At 44.7% G+C, this 16,059-nt stretch overlaps 1 protein-coding gene across 1 annotated transcript; it reads right to left on the minus strand.

The window, feature by feature from the left end:
* Positions 1-1,269: 1,269 nt before the first annotated feature.
* On the minus strand, positions 1,270-8,477 carry ZBTB5 (zinc finger and BTB domain containing 5). The gene is made up of 3 exons (XM_009880550.1): positions 8,381-8,477; positions 5,336-5,340; positions 1,270-3,295 (listed from the first exon to the last, which is right to left on the minus strand). The coding sequence occupies exon 3, from the start codon at positions 3,289-3,291 to the stop codon at positions 1,270-1,272; it is 2,022 nt and encodes a 673-aa protein (XP_009878852.1). The 5' UTR covers positions 3,292-3,295; positions 5,336-5,340; positions 8,381-8,477.
* Positions 8,478-16,059: the final 7,582 nt, after the last annotated feature.

Below are 16,059 nucleotides of genomic sequence, written 5' to 3' on the forward strand. Positions count from 1 at the left end.
TGCTAGATTTTTTTAATTTATGTGGAAAAGTACATTTATGACACTACTTTAAGTGGAAGGACTGGATTTGACAACCACATTTTCTAGTAAGACATAAATAAATATGGCAAATGAGGATCATTCCAGACTGGTTTGATCTGAGGAACAACCCATAGAAGTAAGTAAGTAGAAAGTAAGGAATTGTATAGAGGAGGAAATTAAAGCCTAAAGGTAAGTGTCAGAAGAGGACAATATGCTTACACAGCAACAGGGATCAGATTGACTATCAGCATCTGAAAACAGCAAGAGACTATCTTACACAGTAAAAAAAGCCATCACAAATTATCTCTCTCCTTCAAAATAACAATGCAGACAAAGACAAGCTCTTTTCAGACTTCTGTGTATATGGAATTTTAACATAGGAGATACAAATTGGTTAAAATACTGCTAAGAATAGCACGAACAAGAAACAGTACTTCACTTATCACTTAATACAAGTTTCTACAGAAAAAATCAGTCAAACACCCAGATCTTGCTGTATTCAAAGTATATATACATCTGGCAGTCCAAAAGTTACTTGTCTTGGATTTAATTTAAGCACCTTCATTACACAGTGTCCTTTACTACAAAACAGCCAAACATACATTCATAACCCTAGAACTATTTTTATAATTAGCATATTTTAAAGCATTATGTCAGACCGGTGCATACAAAGGTGTTTTTCTTTTTTAAAGATATGCAGTCTGCGTTAGTTACAGTAAACAGCTCTTGCATTACTGTCCTCACATAATGCAGCAACTTGTTTTACAGGTCATTTATTTAAATGCTGTCACTTTTACAAAATATTTTAGAAAAAAAAAAGAGGAAATTTGCACTTCAGTTTCTCATTCTTGAACCATGCTACTTCATGAGATAACCACGTTCTCACCCCTCTGCCCTGCAAAGGAACTGCTTAGCTTTAGGGATTGCATCCCCATCAGCCCAAGGCCTGAACGTACATCACAGTAATGCTTCACACATCCACAGTGTGACTTCTGACGATCTCCAAGTTCTTTGCTTACAGTTCTTTAAGCCTCACAACACCCCTGTGAGGTAGGTACAGTAATATCCCCAATTGACAGAACCAAGACTTTTGTGTGTGTGGCACAATCACACATTAAGTGTTCACTGACCAACAAGAGCAGCCTCTGAGCCTGCAGCCTTGAAGAAAATAGTGTTCGTGTTCCTGTGGTGCTTCAGGGAGCTAGGCATCTGCACTGGCATCCTCCTTCAGGCCCAGGGTGGAGAAGGTTAAAGCAAAGTGCTAGGCAGATTGCTGCTCTGCCACCTTAGGCAGGTTGTCTTGGAGTGTTTATACAGGTGGCTGGACTGGCTGTAACGCTTGCCACACTTCAGGCAGGCGTAAGGCTTTTCTCCCGTGTGCACACGGATGTGTTTCTTGCAGTCTGTCAAGGTCAGAAACGTCTTGCAGCAGATCTTGCATGCATACTTGCGTGCACCTTCTACAACCAAGACATTGTGCTCAGATAAGGCCTTCTTGCATTTTGAAAGGACATCTGCGGACGCCCTCGTTAGCTGTGGGGGACCAGGTTGCGACGGATGCCCGTTTTCAAAAGAAGTGGTCCCATTCATGATCAGCTGGGAACTGGATGAGTTATCTTGCAGCTGGGAGCTCCTGACAGAGGTCACCACAGGCATTTTGGGGGCTATGCGGCGGTAGCCAGGAAAGCTGCTAGCTCCACCTCTTACTGAGCCCATCATTGCCCTTGACAGGGAGTGTAAGCCCAAGCCTGATCGTGGAAAATCCATGCCGAACTGTTCTGCTGCCCGGTACCCAGAAGTCTGCACACAGGGGAGACCCATCACATCCTGCATTGGTCTAACAAAATGAGAGTCTGTGGGCTCAGTAAACGGATTCTCAATGTGAGAGACAGTGGCGGATGAATGGCCACTGGCAGGCCCCGACTCTGGACTCATCAGATAAGAAGCATCACTGTCCATTCTGCAGTCACTGGTGGTATTTGGAATGTTGTCATCACTGTTTTGACTAGCACCAAAGCCACCACCTCTGCTTTTATTTAGAAAATTTGAGATACTGAACGTAGACTTGTGTTCCAGGTTATTTGACACCTCCATTATATGGATGTCTCCCACTCTATCAGTACTGGACTGGGGGTCAGAAAAGCTGCGATCACTGCTCTCGGGACTCAGTTCTATCTTCTCTGCACTCACTACTCCTCCTTCTACTTCAACAGACTCGCTGCCTTCTGCTTGGGAAGTGACATCACTCACCTCGTCTTGAGGCTCTGGGGAACTCAAGGGCTCTGACTTCACCACCACCCTCATGTGCTCTTTTTCATTCAGACTGACCTCTGGATTCTCACATGGGAAGTTGTTCTTCTCAGAAGCGGCCTCCTGATCAAAGCTGGTTTCCACTTGCGTTGCCTGGGTTGCCATGGACATCTGTGAAATGTTTCCTCCACCGTTGTCAGACTGGCTGGGCACTTGAGCATCTTCCTGAGCACTGAAAGACTGATCAAACATAACAGTATTATCCTCCTGGTTATCAGCAACAGCATCAGCCTTAGAGTTGTCCACAATCTTCAGCGAATCTGGCGAGAAGAAATCTTCTCGTGAATGAACTGACTGCCCGCTCTCTGCAGTCACATCGGAAACAGACTCATCCATGGTAGGCCTGATGCGTTGTCTGGCCCGATCTTCAGAAGACTGTTTACGTTTGTGGAGACGACGGATAGGAAAAGTAGTGCGCTGCTCAATGTTACTTCTCATTGAGGAGCTCATAGTATTTGGTTGTTCGTCTGTGCTTGGAGTGGAATTTAAGGCAGAGCTCACGATGCTTAGTCCAAGCTGCTGGAGCATGAAAGACCTCTGCATGCGTGCATTTTGCTCTTGAACTCTATCACTTGGTGGAGACATCGGCAGCGTCCTGGTAGTAAGGTAGTGTTTGCATGCTTTAACAACAGAGTTCAAATGTAAGTGAGAAGCAGCCAGCAAGACATCCATAACGTTGCTCTCCCCAAGCATTAGTGTGGAAGTATACATCATATCTATCAGAGCAGCAAAAGCTTCTGCTGTCACCACTTCACTGTCCAGCTGAATCATATTCATAGTCTGATCTCCTTCTGCTACAGTAAATAGAGCTCGGAAATGTGTGCTACATGCTGCCAAAACAGAGCGATGGGCTTTGAAATGCCTGTTCCCCACCACAATGACACAGTCACAAAGCTGGCCATGAAGCCTCTGGTAGTTGAGCTGCTGGAAGATTTGCTCAAAGTGTCCTGGAAAATCCATGATCCTATAAAATACAAACAAACAAACACCAGAAAAAAACTGTATTATTAAAGATGGCTAAAGTCTTATTCAGACCACAGTGAAAACAGGTTTAAAAATGAAAGATGACAGCTGAAAGACAGATGAACAATAACTGATCTTAATTTACCACTGCCCCATTGGCACTGTATCAAAGCTGGCAATCTTGCAGAGGAGGATGAGGAAGACAATACAGGTTCTGCCATGGAGCTGACCTAGTGTAGCAGCTGCCTCAGCATCAGATGTGTCACAGGCAACTCTGCTGCAAACTGACTAACGCAGGTCATTTCACCTCCGTTAGCTCCTGTCCAAACTAAAACACACTCTTTAGTAACACATTTAATCCTGTTTTTTTAAAAAAATCTAATTGTGAATAATCTACTGCAACCTTTGATAAACTGCGCACATTAGATAATCTCCCACTGAAAAGTTGGAACTTTAATTCTCATCTCATTTAATCCCGCTTCACCTTCTGCAAATTACTTTCTGCATTTTCTCAGCTCCTGCGCAGAATTGTCATTCAAGTATCTGTTTTCAGCACAGAAACACGGAAAAGAGAGTTAATGGAAAAGAAGGGAGACACTTCTGAACTAGAGCAAGTGGTCAGTTCTTATCTCAAACTGCCACCTTTAGCTATCCAAAGTGCAATACAATTTTCTTATTCACTATACTTTATCAGCTGGGGTGCACTGAAGTCCTCTGTTTTTCCCACAACATAAGTAAAATGGTAGTAAGATAGAAAAGTTTGGCTGCATTAAGAGCCATCTCCATACTTGCGATTCCTTATGAGCCTTCTTGGTCCATCAGGAAGTTATGGGAAGCTTTTGACAAAATGACACCCTACTCAACAAGACAACGAGACAAACTCAGGGGTGTTTTTTCTTAAATTTCCATTAACAGAACATAAGTCTAATCTTAATAGACTCACCTTAAAACTAAATAGGTGACTTTTGGTGATACCTCTACTTTTTCTCACGACAAATCAAGTATAAGTATAAGTATAAGATTTGAGGAACAGAAAGTTTGCATGTATAGGGCATACACACACACATTTTTGTGTTCACATTTATTTTTCAATAGCAATACCATAGTATCACGTGACACAGGACTGTAAAGCAGCTAAAATAAAAGGTCACACAGAAAGAATTATCGTTTTGAAGAAGGATCAAATGTGAGCCTGCCAATTTATAAATTCCGTCCTCAGACGCACACATTGTGAACAAACCATATGCTGCATTTGCATATGTGCATGGTCACAAGCTATATGAGTAAACTGCATACAAAGCTTCCCATAGTTACATTTGACCAGTAAAGAAAAGTTTGCTCAGAAATAACGTATTTCAAACTCTTTGCAGGTGTTTCACTTTTTGCAGCGACTTTGCTTAGAAGGTATGCTCAAGCCAGAGAGAGTGGTTGCCAAGTACGTGCATTCATTCAGAGGAAAACAGGTGCAGCTGTTGATGTAGATTGTTAATTACTTTGCAATCACATTCACCTGGATGGACAGAGATTAACTATTTCCTTGGAAGGATCAGCAGAAAAAAACAAAACCTCAGACATGCAAAGAGCTATTCCTGAGATCGCACAGGTATGGAGCAACAGCAGCACATGGCCACAAAGGCTCCCTCAGCCTGCAGCAGCCCAAAGCTCTGCACTCTCTGCTGCTGCAAGGCAGGGCAGGCTGAGGACTACCACCTTCAAGACACATACTGCTGTAAGACTGTGTTGGTAAATGTCAAAAAGCCAAGACACACACAGATGATCACTGATGGATTTACACACTTAGGCATGCATAAGGAGGCAGCTGTAGAATTAGAGAGATCCATGGGCTTCCAGGAGCAACTCAGCTCAAACTAGGAAAGTACATCTGCAACCTTGCCCCGCCTTGGATTGCCACCATTAACATGTCAAAGGAAAGCAGAAGGGTTCTTGACCCTCTTTTATAAAGAATACACTTCTGAACTGCTTCAGGAGTTACTCTGCAAGCAGCATGAGATTAGGTTTCTCGTTAGGAAACGAAATTAACACACGCTCTGTGTGCCCTTGCTCCCTGCACAATAACCCCGCTTGCTCCCATTCCGTGCACCAGATCGTATCCCCCCAGAGGATGCTCAGGCTGGGCCCGGGGCTGATCGAGGTTTCTCAGTCACACCACCTGCTGGTACAGCAGAAGAAGGACGAGCTGAACACAGGCTGGGTTCTCCATCCAGCATGGGTTCAAAGCTAGGCCCCCCTCTTCTTTTAGGCCCATAGGTCTAAACTGTGTTGAACTTGAAATACAAGTCTCTTCAGTCCAAATCTGCAAGCATCTCCAATAGCTACAGAAGGGATGGGCAGAGTAATAGTGCTCTGTAATGCTTATTGTCATTAAGTAACAAAGTCTTGCTTTGTTAGGGACAAGAAACTACAGACAGCTAACAGGTAGGAAGGCCTCAGATGCAGATACTCTCCGTTTTTAGCCTGTATTGAGGCTACTACAGACACTACTGTGTGATGAACAGCTACCACTTTCTGATTCCCAGGCTTATGAGATCCCTTAGGGGCAACCTGGACAAATAAAGGGACCTGCTCAAGATTGTGGCTTTTGCTACACTTGGATTAACATTGGGCTACATAAAATTAAGGGATTCAGTAGTACAGTAGGCAAAGACATCTGAATTGATGCCAAAAGAGGTGGCAAACTAACATAAAAGCACAAAGACGAAAACCATTATTAGGTCACAAAAAACTCTCACAAAACAGTCCCGGCCTACCTCAGCTGCCAGGCTGGAGCTAATGCAAGAACAGCTGCTGTTCCCCAGCCGAGAGGCAGCTGGCATTCACCCACCTCCTCCTCCAAGGAACACAACATACACTTTGCAGGTCTTCGCTGGAGAAAGATTTCACCACCTAGTCCACTGGACAAAAAACCCTGCCCCTCTCCAAAGGATACAGGCTTGCAAAGAATCACAGTTTGACCTCGACACTGAAAAGCCAAACCTTCTGCTGGCAAAAATCTGTCACCTCCAACTGTAACTGGTTCCTGTGTATTTTAAAAAGAATAAATAAATAAATTACACTTTATGGCTTTCAGCAATGGTGAGAGTCCAGGATTACCAGCAGCATCAAAAATCCCCTAATTTGGCAGGACTAAGGCTATGATGCCTGAAATAAGCACTGTAATGAGATTTAATTTACCTCTATAAAATGAAGTTATGTACTAAACCAGAAGAATTTGAGTTTGCCGCTTTTTTAAAAATAAGAAATAGGAATACATATAATAGCTGATTTTATTTATCTTTTACTACCAACGTGTATTTGACAGTAAAAATAAGATGACATTTTCAAACACAAAAATGGTAAACAAGACAAACTTTGGAATTGCACAGTTTTTATTTCTACACATTTCCTCTGAGAGAAGTGTAACACAAGGGAAAGTAAGGAAATGCTTCCTGGTGGCTGTAGGAGGGAAGAACAAAAGAGCAGACCCTGAAACTCACTGACCTCAGCCAGCCAAACAAAAGGAAGAGGGGAAGCCTGTGACAAGAGCCACAAGTTGCAGCAGGAAAAAAAAAAGGAATGTGGCAGAGGCCAGGTCTGCTTTGTGAGCAGTGCTGCTCCATCGCTGTCTGCCTTTGCTGCTTGGGCATACCTGGTTAAACTCATGCCCTCCCCTGCTCCAGCAAGCGCCGTGCAGAGATGACCTCCTCTGTAAAGAAAGCTCCCCTCCAGCCAGGTGTCTCTGGAAAGTTGAGAGGGGACTACTGAACAATTCTTCATTTATCTTCTTTCGCTCGCCTCCAAGATAGGCAAGGTGTTATGCCAGAGATAACTGTACTGGGCTTCACAGGACTAAACCACAGGATCGAGGGGGATTTGGGGTGGGGGGATACAACAGTTGCCAGAGCAACAAAGAAACTCTTGCTCCATTTAGAGTACCATCTCTATCGCATCAGTGTGCTCCTGGGAGGCCTGGATGTTGGTCCACTTTCTTCTTGCTTCACTCCCCAGTCAGGAGTGACAGCTCCAGGGAACCACTTGACAGTCATACGGCTGATCCGCACCGTGCACAACGCAATAGCCCACCAGCAGACGCCCTGGAAAACGCCAGGCACCCACCACACCAGGAAAGGCAAGAGATCTCCTTTCCCTAAGGGCCAGAACTGGAGGACATCGCGGTATTAACATCGCGGTATTAACTACAGTGACTTCCCAAAATGCAGCAGTGCTGAACCACGAGGACCACAACCTACAAAGGCAGCTAAGACAGGAGCGCTTTGCTCTGCCCTGTCTGCAGCCAAGAATGAAATCATTCTACTTGTATCTTCGTTTCAGAAAGCACAGGGCCCAGCAGACACTCCCCCAGCTTCAAGGGTCATCAGAAGCAAGCTGTTCACAAGCACCCAAGCAGTTCCCAGTCTGTGCACTGCTTTAGGTCATTTTAGGAAATGCACTGTAGAAGATACAAAATACTTGAGAGCTCCTGCTTTGCCCTTATCAAGCCAATCCCAGGAGGTGGTGTACTTCAGAAGGCTATGTAATAATGCATTCGAACCAATGCCCAGAGAAGACCAGAAGTCAAAACCACCAAGCAATGTGAGGACAGGATTTCATATCAGTAAAAAGACTGAGCTGGACTCCATAACCAAGATGGGTTACAGGGATGGTCCAAGGTATTTCTGCCTAGGCAGCAATATGTATTTGAAACAGAGAAAACAGGCAAGAGTCATTGTTTCGACCAATGATTTGTGATTTCACAATTCAGAGAGAGTCCTTGCTTACAGTCACCAAAAGTGATCGCATTCTTCATGCACCTGAAAGAAGACAAAGCCCGGTTTTGCTTCGAATAACAGCAATTTGTTTTGGTATTTAACTTTTACTCCACCATAAAGGCTGAAGTCCTCAAATCAGACACAACAAACACAGACGCCACAGTGAAGTTGAGCTCTTGTACAAGATCAATTGAAAATTATAAAACTAGATTTGAAAAGTATATACTGCCTGCTATCGACATACAACATTCGGTGAGGTATCAGCTACTTCAGGTTACTAAATACATGCAATGCATCTGGGTCAATATCGAAACATATACGTCTGTCTTCCCCTCCTGCTTCAGTGATACCTGACCTTTTGGCAACAGCTGGCCATATGATGCCCTGAACCACCCGTGGGCTGCACACCCCCCTCATTCCCCTATCAAATGACCCAACATCTCTGGCATGAGATGGGTGGCACTCCATCACACAGTACGCAAATGCCTATTCAGATGAAGGACAGATATGTTCCCAACTGAGTAGTGAGTGGTTTCAGGTGCCAGTCTCTGCAGCCTTTGTGAGGCTCACAGCCAGCTCCAGTTCACATCCCAGGGACCCAGGGAACGTTAGACAAAAATCTTCCGCTGAATCAGATCCAGACAGTGGGACTTAGGGGAGGCATCAGTGGTACAAACAGCAGACATCAAGTCCAGTGGCCTCTTGGAGAGCAGTGGGAAAGGGAACAGCTAAGTTTTATACGACCACAAGGGAAAAGAAACTATATCAAGTTGTTTAGCCACAAGTAGTTTTACTACAAATACAAATAACCAGAGCCAGGCAAATTTTAAGGGCAAGCAATGAAATAACATCTATGAAATCCCAACTAGAAAACAACCATTCTGCCTGTCCCTGGACTAAAGCCTATGAAATGAAACCAGCAGGGTCAGAATCAAAGACACACTCCTTCACATAACACAGTAAAGCTACAGAACTCCTTGCCACAGGCAAGTACACATGAATTCAACAGCCATTACATAGATTCATAGAAGAAAAACCAATTGAGAGCTATTAAATATTCAGATGCCACCTCTATCTGGGGAAAGCACTAAACCACAAGTCACTGGAGGCGTAGTTTTGTATACACTTACCTCTCTGGCTTTCAATTTTACGGCTTGCTTTGCTATTTTCAGAAGAGTTTTAGGAGAGAACTGTGGGGTTTTTTTAATGTAAGATCAATTTGGTAAAAATTAATAAGGAAGCAGTTTCTCCCTAGCATTTTGGTTATACGCTTAAAAAGATAATTAACCTTTGAATAAAAAGTGCACTCAGTAAATATTTAAATACTTAACTTGCCTCTTCACTGATGGAGGAAAACATACCACAGCAGATCCAACAGCCCAAGAGAGGTGAGGCTGCTGCTGCTAAACGTCCCCAGGTCCCAGGAAAAGAATGGGAGAAGATGCATTCCCAGGGGGTACAAACGCACAGAGCACACGTATACGCTACTTGAGACACTCAGCACTCACACAAACACAAGCAGTACCAGAGGCCTCGTCCTGCTCCCCTCTCTGGCTGGGCAGGATGGAAGTCCACCTGCGAGAACATACATACAGGTCTTTTCCAATCTAGGAGATTCTATATTTCTGTATACAAGGTGGAGGCCTCCAGCAGCTGGCCCTCCCAGTAGCTGCCCCCTGGGTCCCAGTCTCCCCATCCCCAGTCTGCAGGCATATGAGGCCTCGTGGCCACAAGGGGGTTGCCAGTACAGCTTGTCACAGGTACACAGAGCCAACCGGGACTCCCCTGGTCCTGCAGTTGACCTTGCCACGTTCTTGCCCCTATAGATACAGGCAGTCTCGCACCCAGAGCTGTCCTTAGGGACCCACGGACCCCTTTGCTCCCAGGCCACTTCACCGGCTCATCCAGATTGATCTTCACTGTCCATCAGACACTCGCACACCCACACTTGCTCCAGTCAGCACCTCTAGGACACAGGGACCCTCTGCCCTGTGGCTGCACTCACACCAACCACGGAGCCCTCACCCAGGGCAGAGCCAGGAAGGAATTTAATAAGGAGCAGGACAGACAGCGCTGATCAGGTGCAGGATATGGCCAGGCAAGCACACTGACCAGCCAACTGCCTACACGCGACTGGCCCTTTTCATCCCCTTACCCCTCTGTATTTCCACACTTGCTCCTCCCTAAATCCCTTAAACTCCTCCCTTGACGCACTTTTGGTTCCTCTCCTAAACATCCCATGATAAGTCCTGTAGGATCCCAAACTGGTTTTCCCTGCAGCCCACATGTCCCAGCAGTGGGCAGCAACCCCCTTAGTCTGACAAAGCTACTCTACAACTCACCATGATGGATCATGACAGGACACTGGGCAGAGGCTCTGCTGGGACAGCCCTGGCAGGGGCCTGGACAGAGTACTCCTTCCTCCAGGTCCTTGATTTGGGTTCCCGCCTGTTCCCCTGTGCTCCTCTGGGCCTACGGAGATGGGCTGCAAAGGACTGGCTCCAGGGATGGGTTTGGGACCAGCGCCCACAGGGTCCTGTTTGGGCTCCCCCTCCTGCCATTGCCTCTCCAAGCTCCCCTGGGGCTGCGCAGAGGAGCTTGATCATGTAACTGAACATTCATGGTGGTACATAGTAAAATATGTGGCTGAAGATAAGGTTTAAATTTCTTAAACTATGCCTTCCACATCAGGATTAAAAATACCTAATTGGGAAGATGATGTGCAAGTGTTTCAAAATTCTAGGGAAAAAGACCTACAATTTACAATTACGTAGCCTGCTTATTAATTTCCCATTAGCTATTACCCTCAGAATCTCTCTGTTAATTCCAACCAAATTTAACAGAGATGAGGTAAGATACTGAATTCCAGCATTTTTTGTTGAAGTTGGTGTCTGGTTACAGAAGCCAAATCTGTAAGGACTACTTCTCGCAGTCATAATTGTTAACTCCCTTATTCTCTTAAACACAAAACACACCAAACCAAAACCAGCCAGCTGGCCAGTTTGCACACAAAGCTATGAATGAGGCACTCATGCTGCCATCTGCCCAGCTAGGCAGGTAGCAGGAGAAGGGGCACTATAGATTTTTCCATAGGAATTCAAGTTTTATTTGCACATATGGTAGTAATTTCTTCATATGGTTTCTTTCTATTTCTTGAATGATTATCATTGATAATATCATGTAGACTTACAGCCCCTTCTTCCATAAAATCCCTCTGCTCAAACACTCAAGCTGCAGCAAAATGGGACAAGACATGCATTTAAGTACAGCTGCACTGAAACTACTGTAGAATCAAAAACTTTTATCTCACTTCTTTAAAAAGAAGTTAACTCACTATAAAGTAGTGTGAAAAACAGTAACTCCAAATAATGATCTATTTAAAATTTTATTACTATGTCCCACACTAAAGGACACAGTTCAGATTATACTGCAATCCCGAGCCACTGTCAAGAATTCAAACACACATAATCAAACAAACAAAAAAATCAAATGCAACCTCAAGTTCCCCCTAAAAAAGCTTTTAAAAAGCTTGCAAAGTAATTGATTTTGTGTTACTAAAATCAATAACAAAAGCTGCCTCAACTATACCATTCAGTAGAACGATATCAGAAGAAATCTCACATACAAATACACCGCTGAAAACTTTCGACTAGGTACTTGGGTTTTCCTTATCAGATAAATGAAGCACAATTTATTACTCGTACCTCGAACTCCATTCCGAACAATCTGTATTTAAATGCATTTGATAGTCTAGGTACCGGGCCTGCAGAAATCCCTGGCATACAGACAAAACTTGAGAGTGTGCCAATATAATATTAATAACTGCTTGCCTCAGCTTAAATTACATTTTACAAAACATTACAATACACTTGTACTGTGCTTAACCATTGTGCTTTAAATAATGCATCTCATATAAAGCCCCCCTGAAGCCTGAAATACAAACATAATTCTAAATAGGAGTCAGTGATACAAGTGTTATTTTAGAGTGTTTTTTAACAAGTCAGCAGGACAGTGTGAGGGTAGAGGCAGGAAGAAATAGAATTCAACTTTCTTTCACGTCTTCAGCAAGTTTTATGACTTTTGAGTGTTTTCAAAGTGAATTTTAGTTAATAGCAGTTAAAATGATTTCTGGATTTGCCACGTACAACCAAAGCAGACTCCACTGTTACATCACGTTTGTGTATGTGACAATATGGTGAGTGCCGGCCATAAAAGGCACTTTTTGTGTGTGTCTGACAAGCACCTAGTGACCTTCACGACTGACAGTTGAGCTTACAGCATCTCATTTGAGGTGTTTCCTTAGCTAGGTTTTATATATAGTTCAGCTCACACAGTTTACCTTCCTATTGTCAGGGAGGATGAGTTACAACTTGTCTAAGAATCAGAAAGGATAAACTACACTGCAAATGCTGCTGCTGGTTGCATCAGCTCTCCAGAGAAGAGTAAGAGATTAGTGTGTATCTTAGTATTTTCTCATAATCTGAAAGGTACTGCAAATAAATAGTCCAACCCAAGTCAACACCATTAACAAACAGCAACAGCACAGCTTGCCAGCTGCAAAGAGCATCTTTGAAAGGAGTGACAAAAGGCTCCTGAAAAAAAAGGCTAGATTTTTCTTAAACATTCTTAGTTATCTAAAGAAACAGACGCTACCTGTACCATTGCCATCCTCCTGCTTCCTAACATTTCCTCTCACCTCCTCCCAGCCCTGTGATGCATCTCTTGGTCACCTCGGTCTCTGGATCTTGCAGCACAATGTCATACTTCAGAGGAAGACACACAGGAGGAGACTGAAACATGATGCTCCTGCATTTTGATGTGCCATCTCAGCCTGTCACCAGGGGGGTTGTTTCTTTGTTGTAATTCCGCTATTTAACACACCTGTACCACTGTATATTCTGAACAGACTGAACACTGTTTCCTCATAATTCCTGGCTCACCCCTTCATCATTTGGCCTTCAAGGTCAGGCCCATAGCTTTCACAGGCATCAGTCTCTCTCAAGAGAGTGGATACACGCTTTTCTGGTCAACTTACAAAGGCCCAGTGTTTTCTAGGTACCAATACAAAACAGGAAAAGATCATGGATTCTATTGTTGATCTTAGGAAGCTAAAAAACTGTATCTAGATACCAAAAAATGTCTGTTCCCAAGAGCACAACGGGGTTTGGGGCATTGTAAGGTGAAACACCTGAAGAAAGCTGTTTGGACAATATCACTATTTGATTTATTTACAAAGGGAAAAGCAGAGAACGCTGGTATACAGAACTGGTAGTAAAGCCATTTAAGGGCATGGCAAGACAAACTGCCATCAAGGAGGATTGATCTGAACTCACAGTTACATTATCAGTTCAGAAAACTGCTCTTGAGGTTCATGGTACCATGGCAGTCGCTGTCACTGCCATCATCCTCTCGCAAGAATGTCCAGCGCTGCAAAGGAAACTCAGTTGTCAGCTTCTCCTGCTTACCATCACCCCCAGTTCACGAATCAAACCACAAACACCACACAGAACCAAAGGTCTGCAGGCAAGGATCCCACAGAAAAGGGCAGCCACAGACAGCCTGGTGCCAGCATGATGTCTTCTTGCTCAATATGGCAACCATATCTAAATCTAGCTCTTCAACTTCACTATTTACCAGAGATTCAAGAATTTTAAACAACCCTGTCCAGCTATCTTCCTTGGTTATTCCTTTGCCTAAGATTTTAACCCAAATGAAACTATGGTTAACTGCATAATGAATAAATCTACTTTTGCCAGGAAATTGTTTAGATTGAAGAAACAAATACTAGTTTGCCACCACCACAATGGATTCATTAGTATTAAACATCTTCAGCCTAAGGAAATAACTATATCCACATAACTGATTCAACAGATGACTACTGTACTTCAAATGAAAACTGTACAATTATCTGTTTCTGATCTTCCCAAACTCATTTTCAAAAACTCATCTTCTAACAGTATCATTTTAGCCTCAGAAGGGAAAAAATCTATATGGATGTACTGCACAGTTCTGTCTACTCTATAATTGCGGTGGGTTTAGCAGACACCCACCCAGCCACTCTCTGACTCCCCCTCCTCACCAAGACAAGGGAGAAAGTAAGATGAAAAGCTTGTGGGCTGAGGAGATAAGCACAGGGAGATCATTCACCAATTACTACCCAAAACACTCGACTTGGGGAAGATTAATTTAATTTATCATAGAATCATAGAATGGTTTAGGTTGGAAAGGACCTTGAAGATCAGCCAGTTCCAACCTCCCAGCCATGGGCAGGGACACCTCCCACCAGCCCAGGTTGCTCCAAGCCCCGTCCAACCTGGCCTTGAACACGCCTTCTTCCATCTTCCCAGGCTCAACTTCACTCCCAACTCTTCTACCTCCACCCTCTGAGGAGCACAGGCGGATGGGCGATGGGTGTTGAAGTCAGTTCATCACACCACTCCTTCCTCCTCACACTCTTCCCCTGCTCCAGAGTGGGGTTCCTCCCACAGGATATAATCCTTCATGAACCTCTCCAGCATGGGTCCTTTCCATGGGGTGCACCCCTTCAGGAACAAACTGCTCCAGTGTGGGTGCCCCATGGAGCCACAGGTCCCGCTGGACACGCAGTGCAGGCTCTCCATGGGCTACAGCTTCCCCCAGAGTACATCCACCTGCTCCACCATGGACCTCCACAGGCTGTGGGAGGACAGCCTGCCTCACCATGGTCTTCTCCAAGGGCGACCTCTGCTCTGGTGCCTGGCCTTCTTCGCCTTCTTCGCTGACCTTGGTGTCTGCAGGGCTGTTTCTCTCACATTTCCTCACTCCCTTCCCCCAGCGGCTGTTGCGCAGTGTTTTCTACCCTTCCTTGGGGCACTACCACTGTTGCTGACTGGCTCAGCCTTGGCCACCGGTGGGGTCCATCTTGGAGCTGGCTGGAACGACCTCTGTCTGATATGGGGCAGCTTCTGGTGTCTTCTCAGAGAAGCCAGACCTGCAGCCCTCCTGTTACCAAAACCTTACAACGGAACCCAATACAAGCATGTACTAATGAAGAACTAAAAATAACACATTGTCCTAATCGCAGTTTAAAAGTCACACTAGAGTTTAGCAATTTACATGATTTGAGTGCATTATGCTCAATTAACTAAACTCCTTCTGGGTAATTTTTGAAAGGTGGAGGAAGAAATTAAGCAGCTTTTGTCAGTTCAAAATGTAACTTCCTTCTCTGTTTTCACAGACACCACTCCAGCTCTACCTTTTGCTAATAACACATGGGTTTACAGCAGAGTGCAACACCATTACCTCCTTGACTACTGCAGCGTTTGCCCTTGTTAGCACAACCATGAGAAAACTGGCAGCTAGTGAGGGCGAGGCCACAGAGGTAACACATTCCAGAGAAGCAACTGGTGTGCACGCAACTTTTGTACACCAACAATACGTGTGACAACTCTCCACCTGTATCCTGCCCTCCACAAGATGAACTCTGATTCAATAATTACACCAAGTACAAGAAAGTAAAACCTAATTTATGTCATTTGAAGACATGCTTCTTTGAAAATTCCAGAGCGTTAAATTAACTGACAGATAAGAAAGGCTGTTGTTCCTGTGCTCATTCCTGAATTCACTGGAAGGTGCTGCCCTGAAGAATGGAGTTGTATCTTTTTTCCTTTTTACATCACCTGGAATATCCAACTTTTATGTTCCTCTCAAGATAGCATCTATATCTCATCCTTGCATCGTCAGTAGTTAAAAATACATTTGTACCTTACGCAAACGTCACTGCACACACAACAGAGAGGCCCTCCAGAGATCCCTTGCAGAGGGCAGCATCTCAGGCCCAGCACTCAGCTCCGTCTGTCCGACCAGGCCCGGATTGAGCGCCTTTCCCGGCGTCCCGAGGCGGCGGCCGAGCGCCAGCTCCGTTCCCCCAGATGCCAGCAGAAGGACGGCCCGGCCGCCGCGGGGCCTCTGTGCCCGCCACTGTGACCCCGCCGCCACAGGCCCGCGGCCCCGCCCCCGC

Source organism: Charadrius vociferus, unplaced genomic scaffold (assembly GCF_000708025.1).
Source record: "Charadrius vociferus isolate BGI_N301 unplaced genomic scaffold, ASM70802v2 scaffold633, whole genome shotgun sequence".
NCBI classification, from domain to species: Eukaryota; Metazoa; Chordata; class Aves; order Charadriiformes; family Charadriidae; genus Charadrius; species Charadrius vociferus.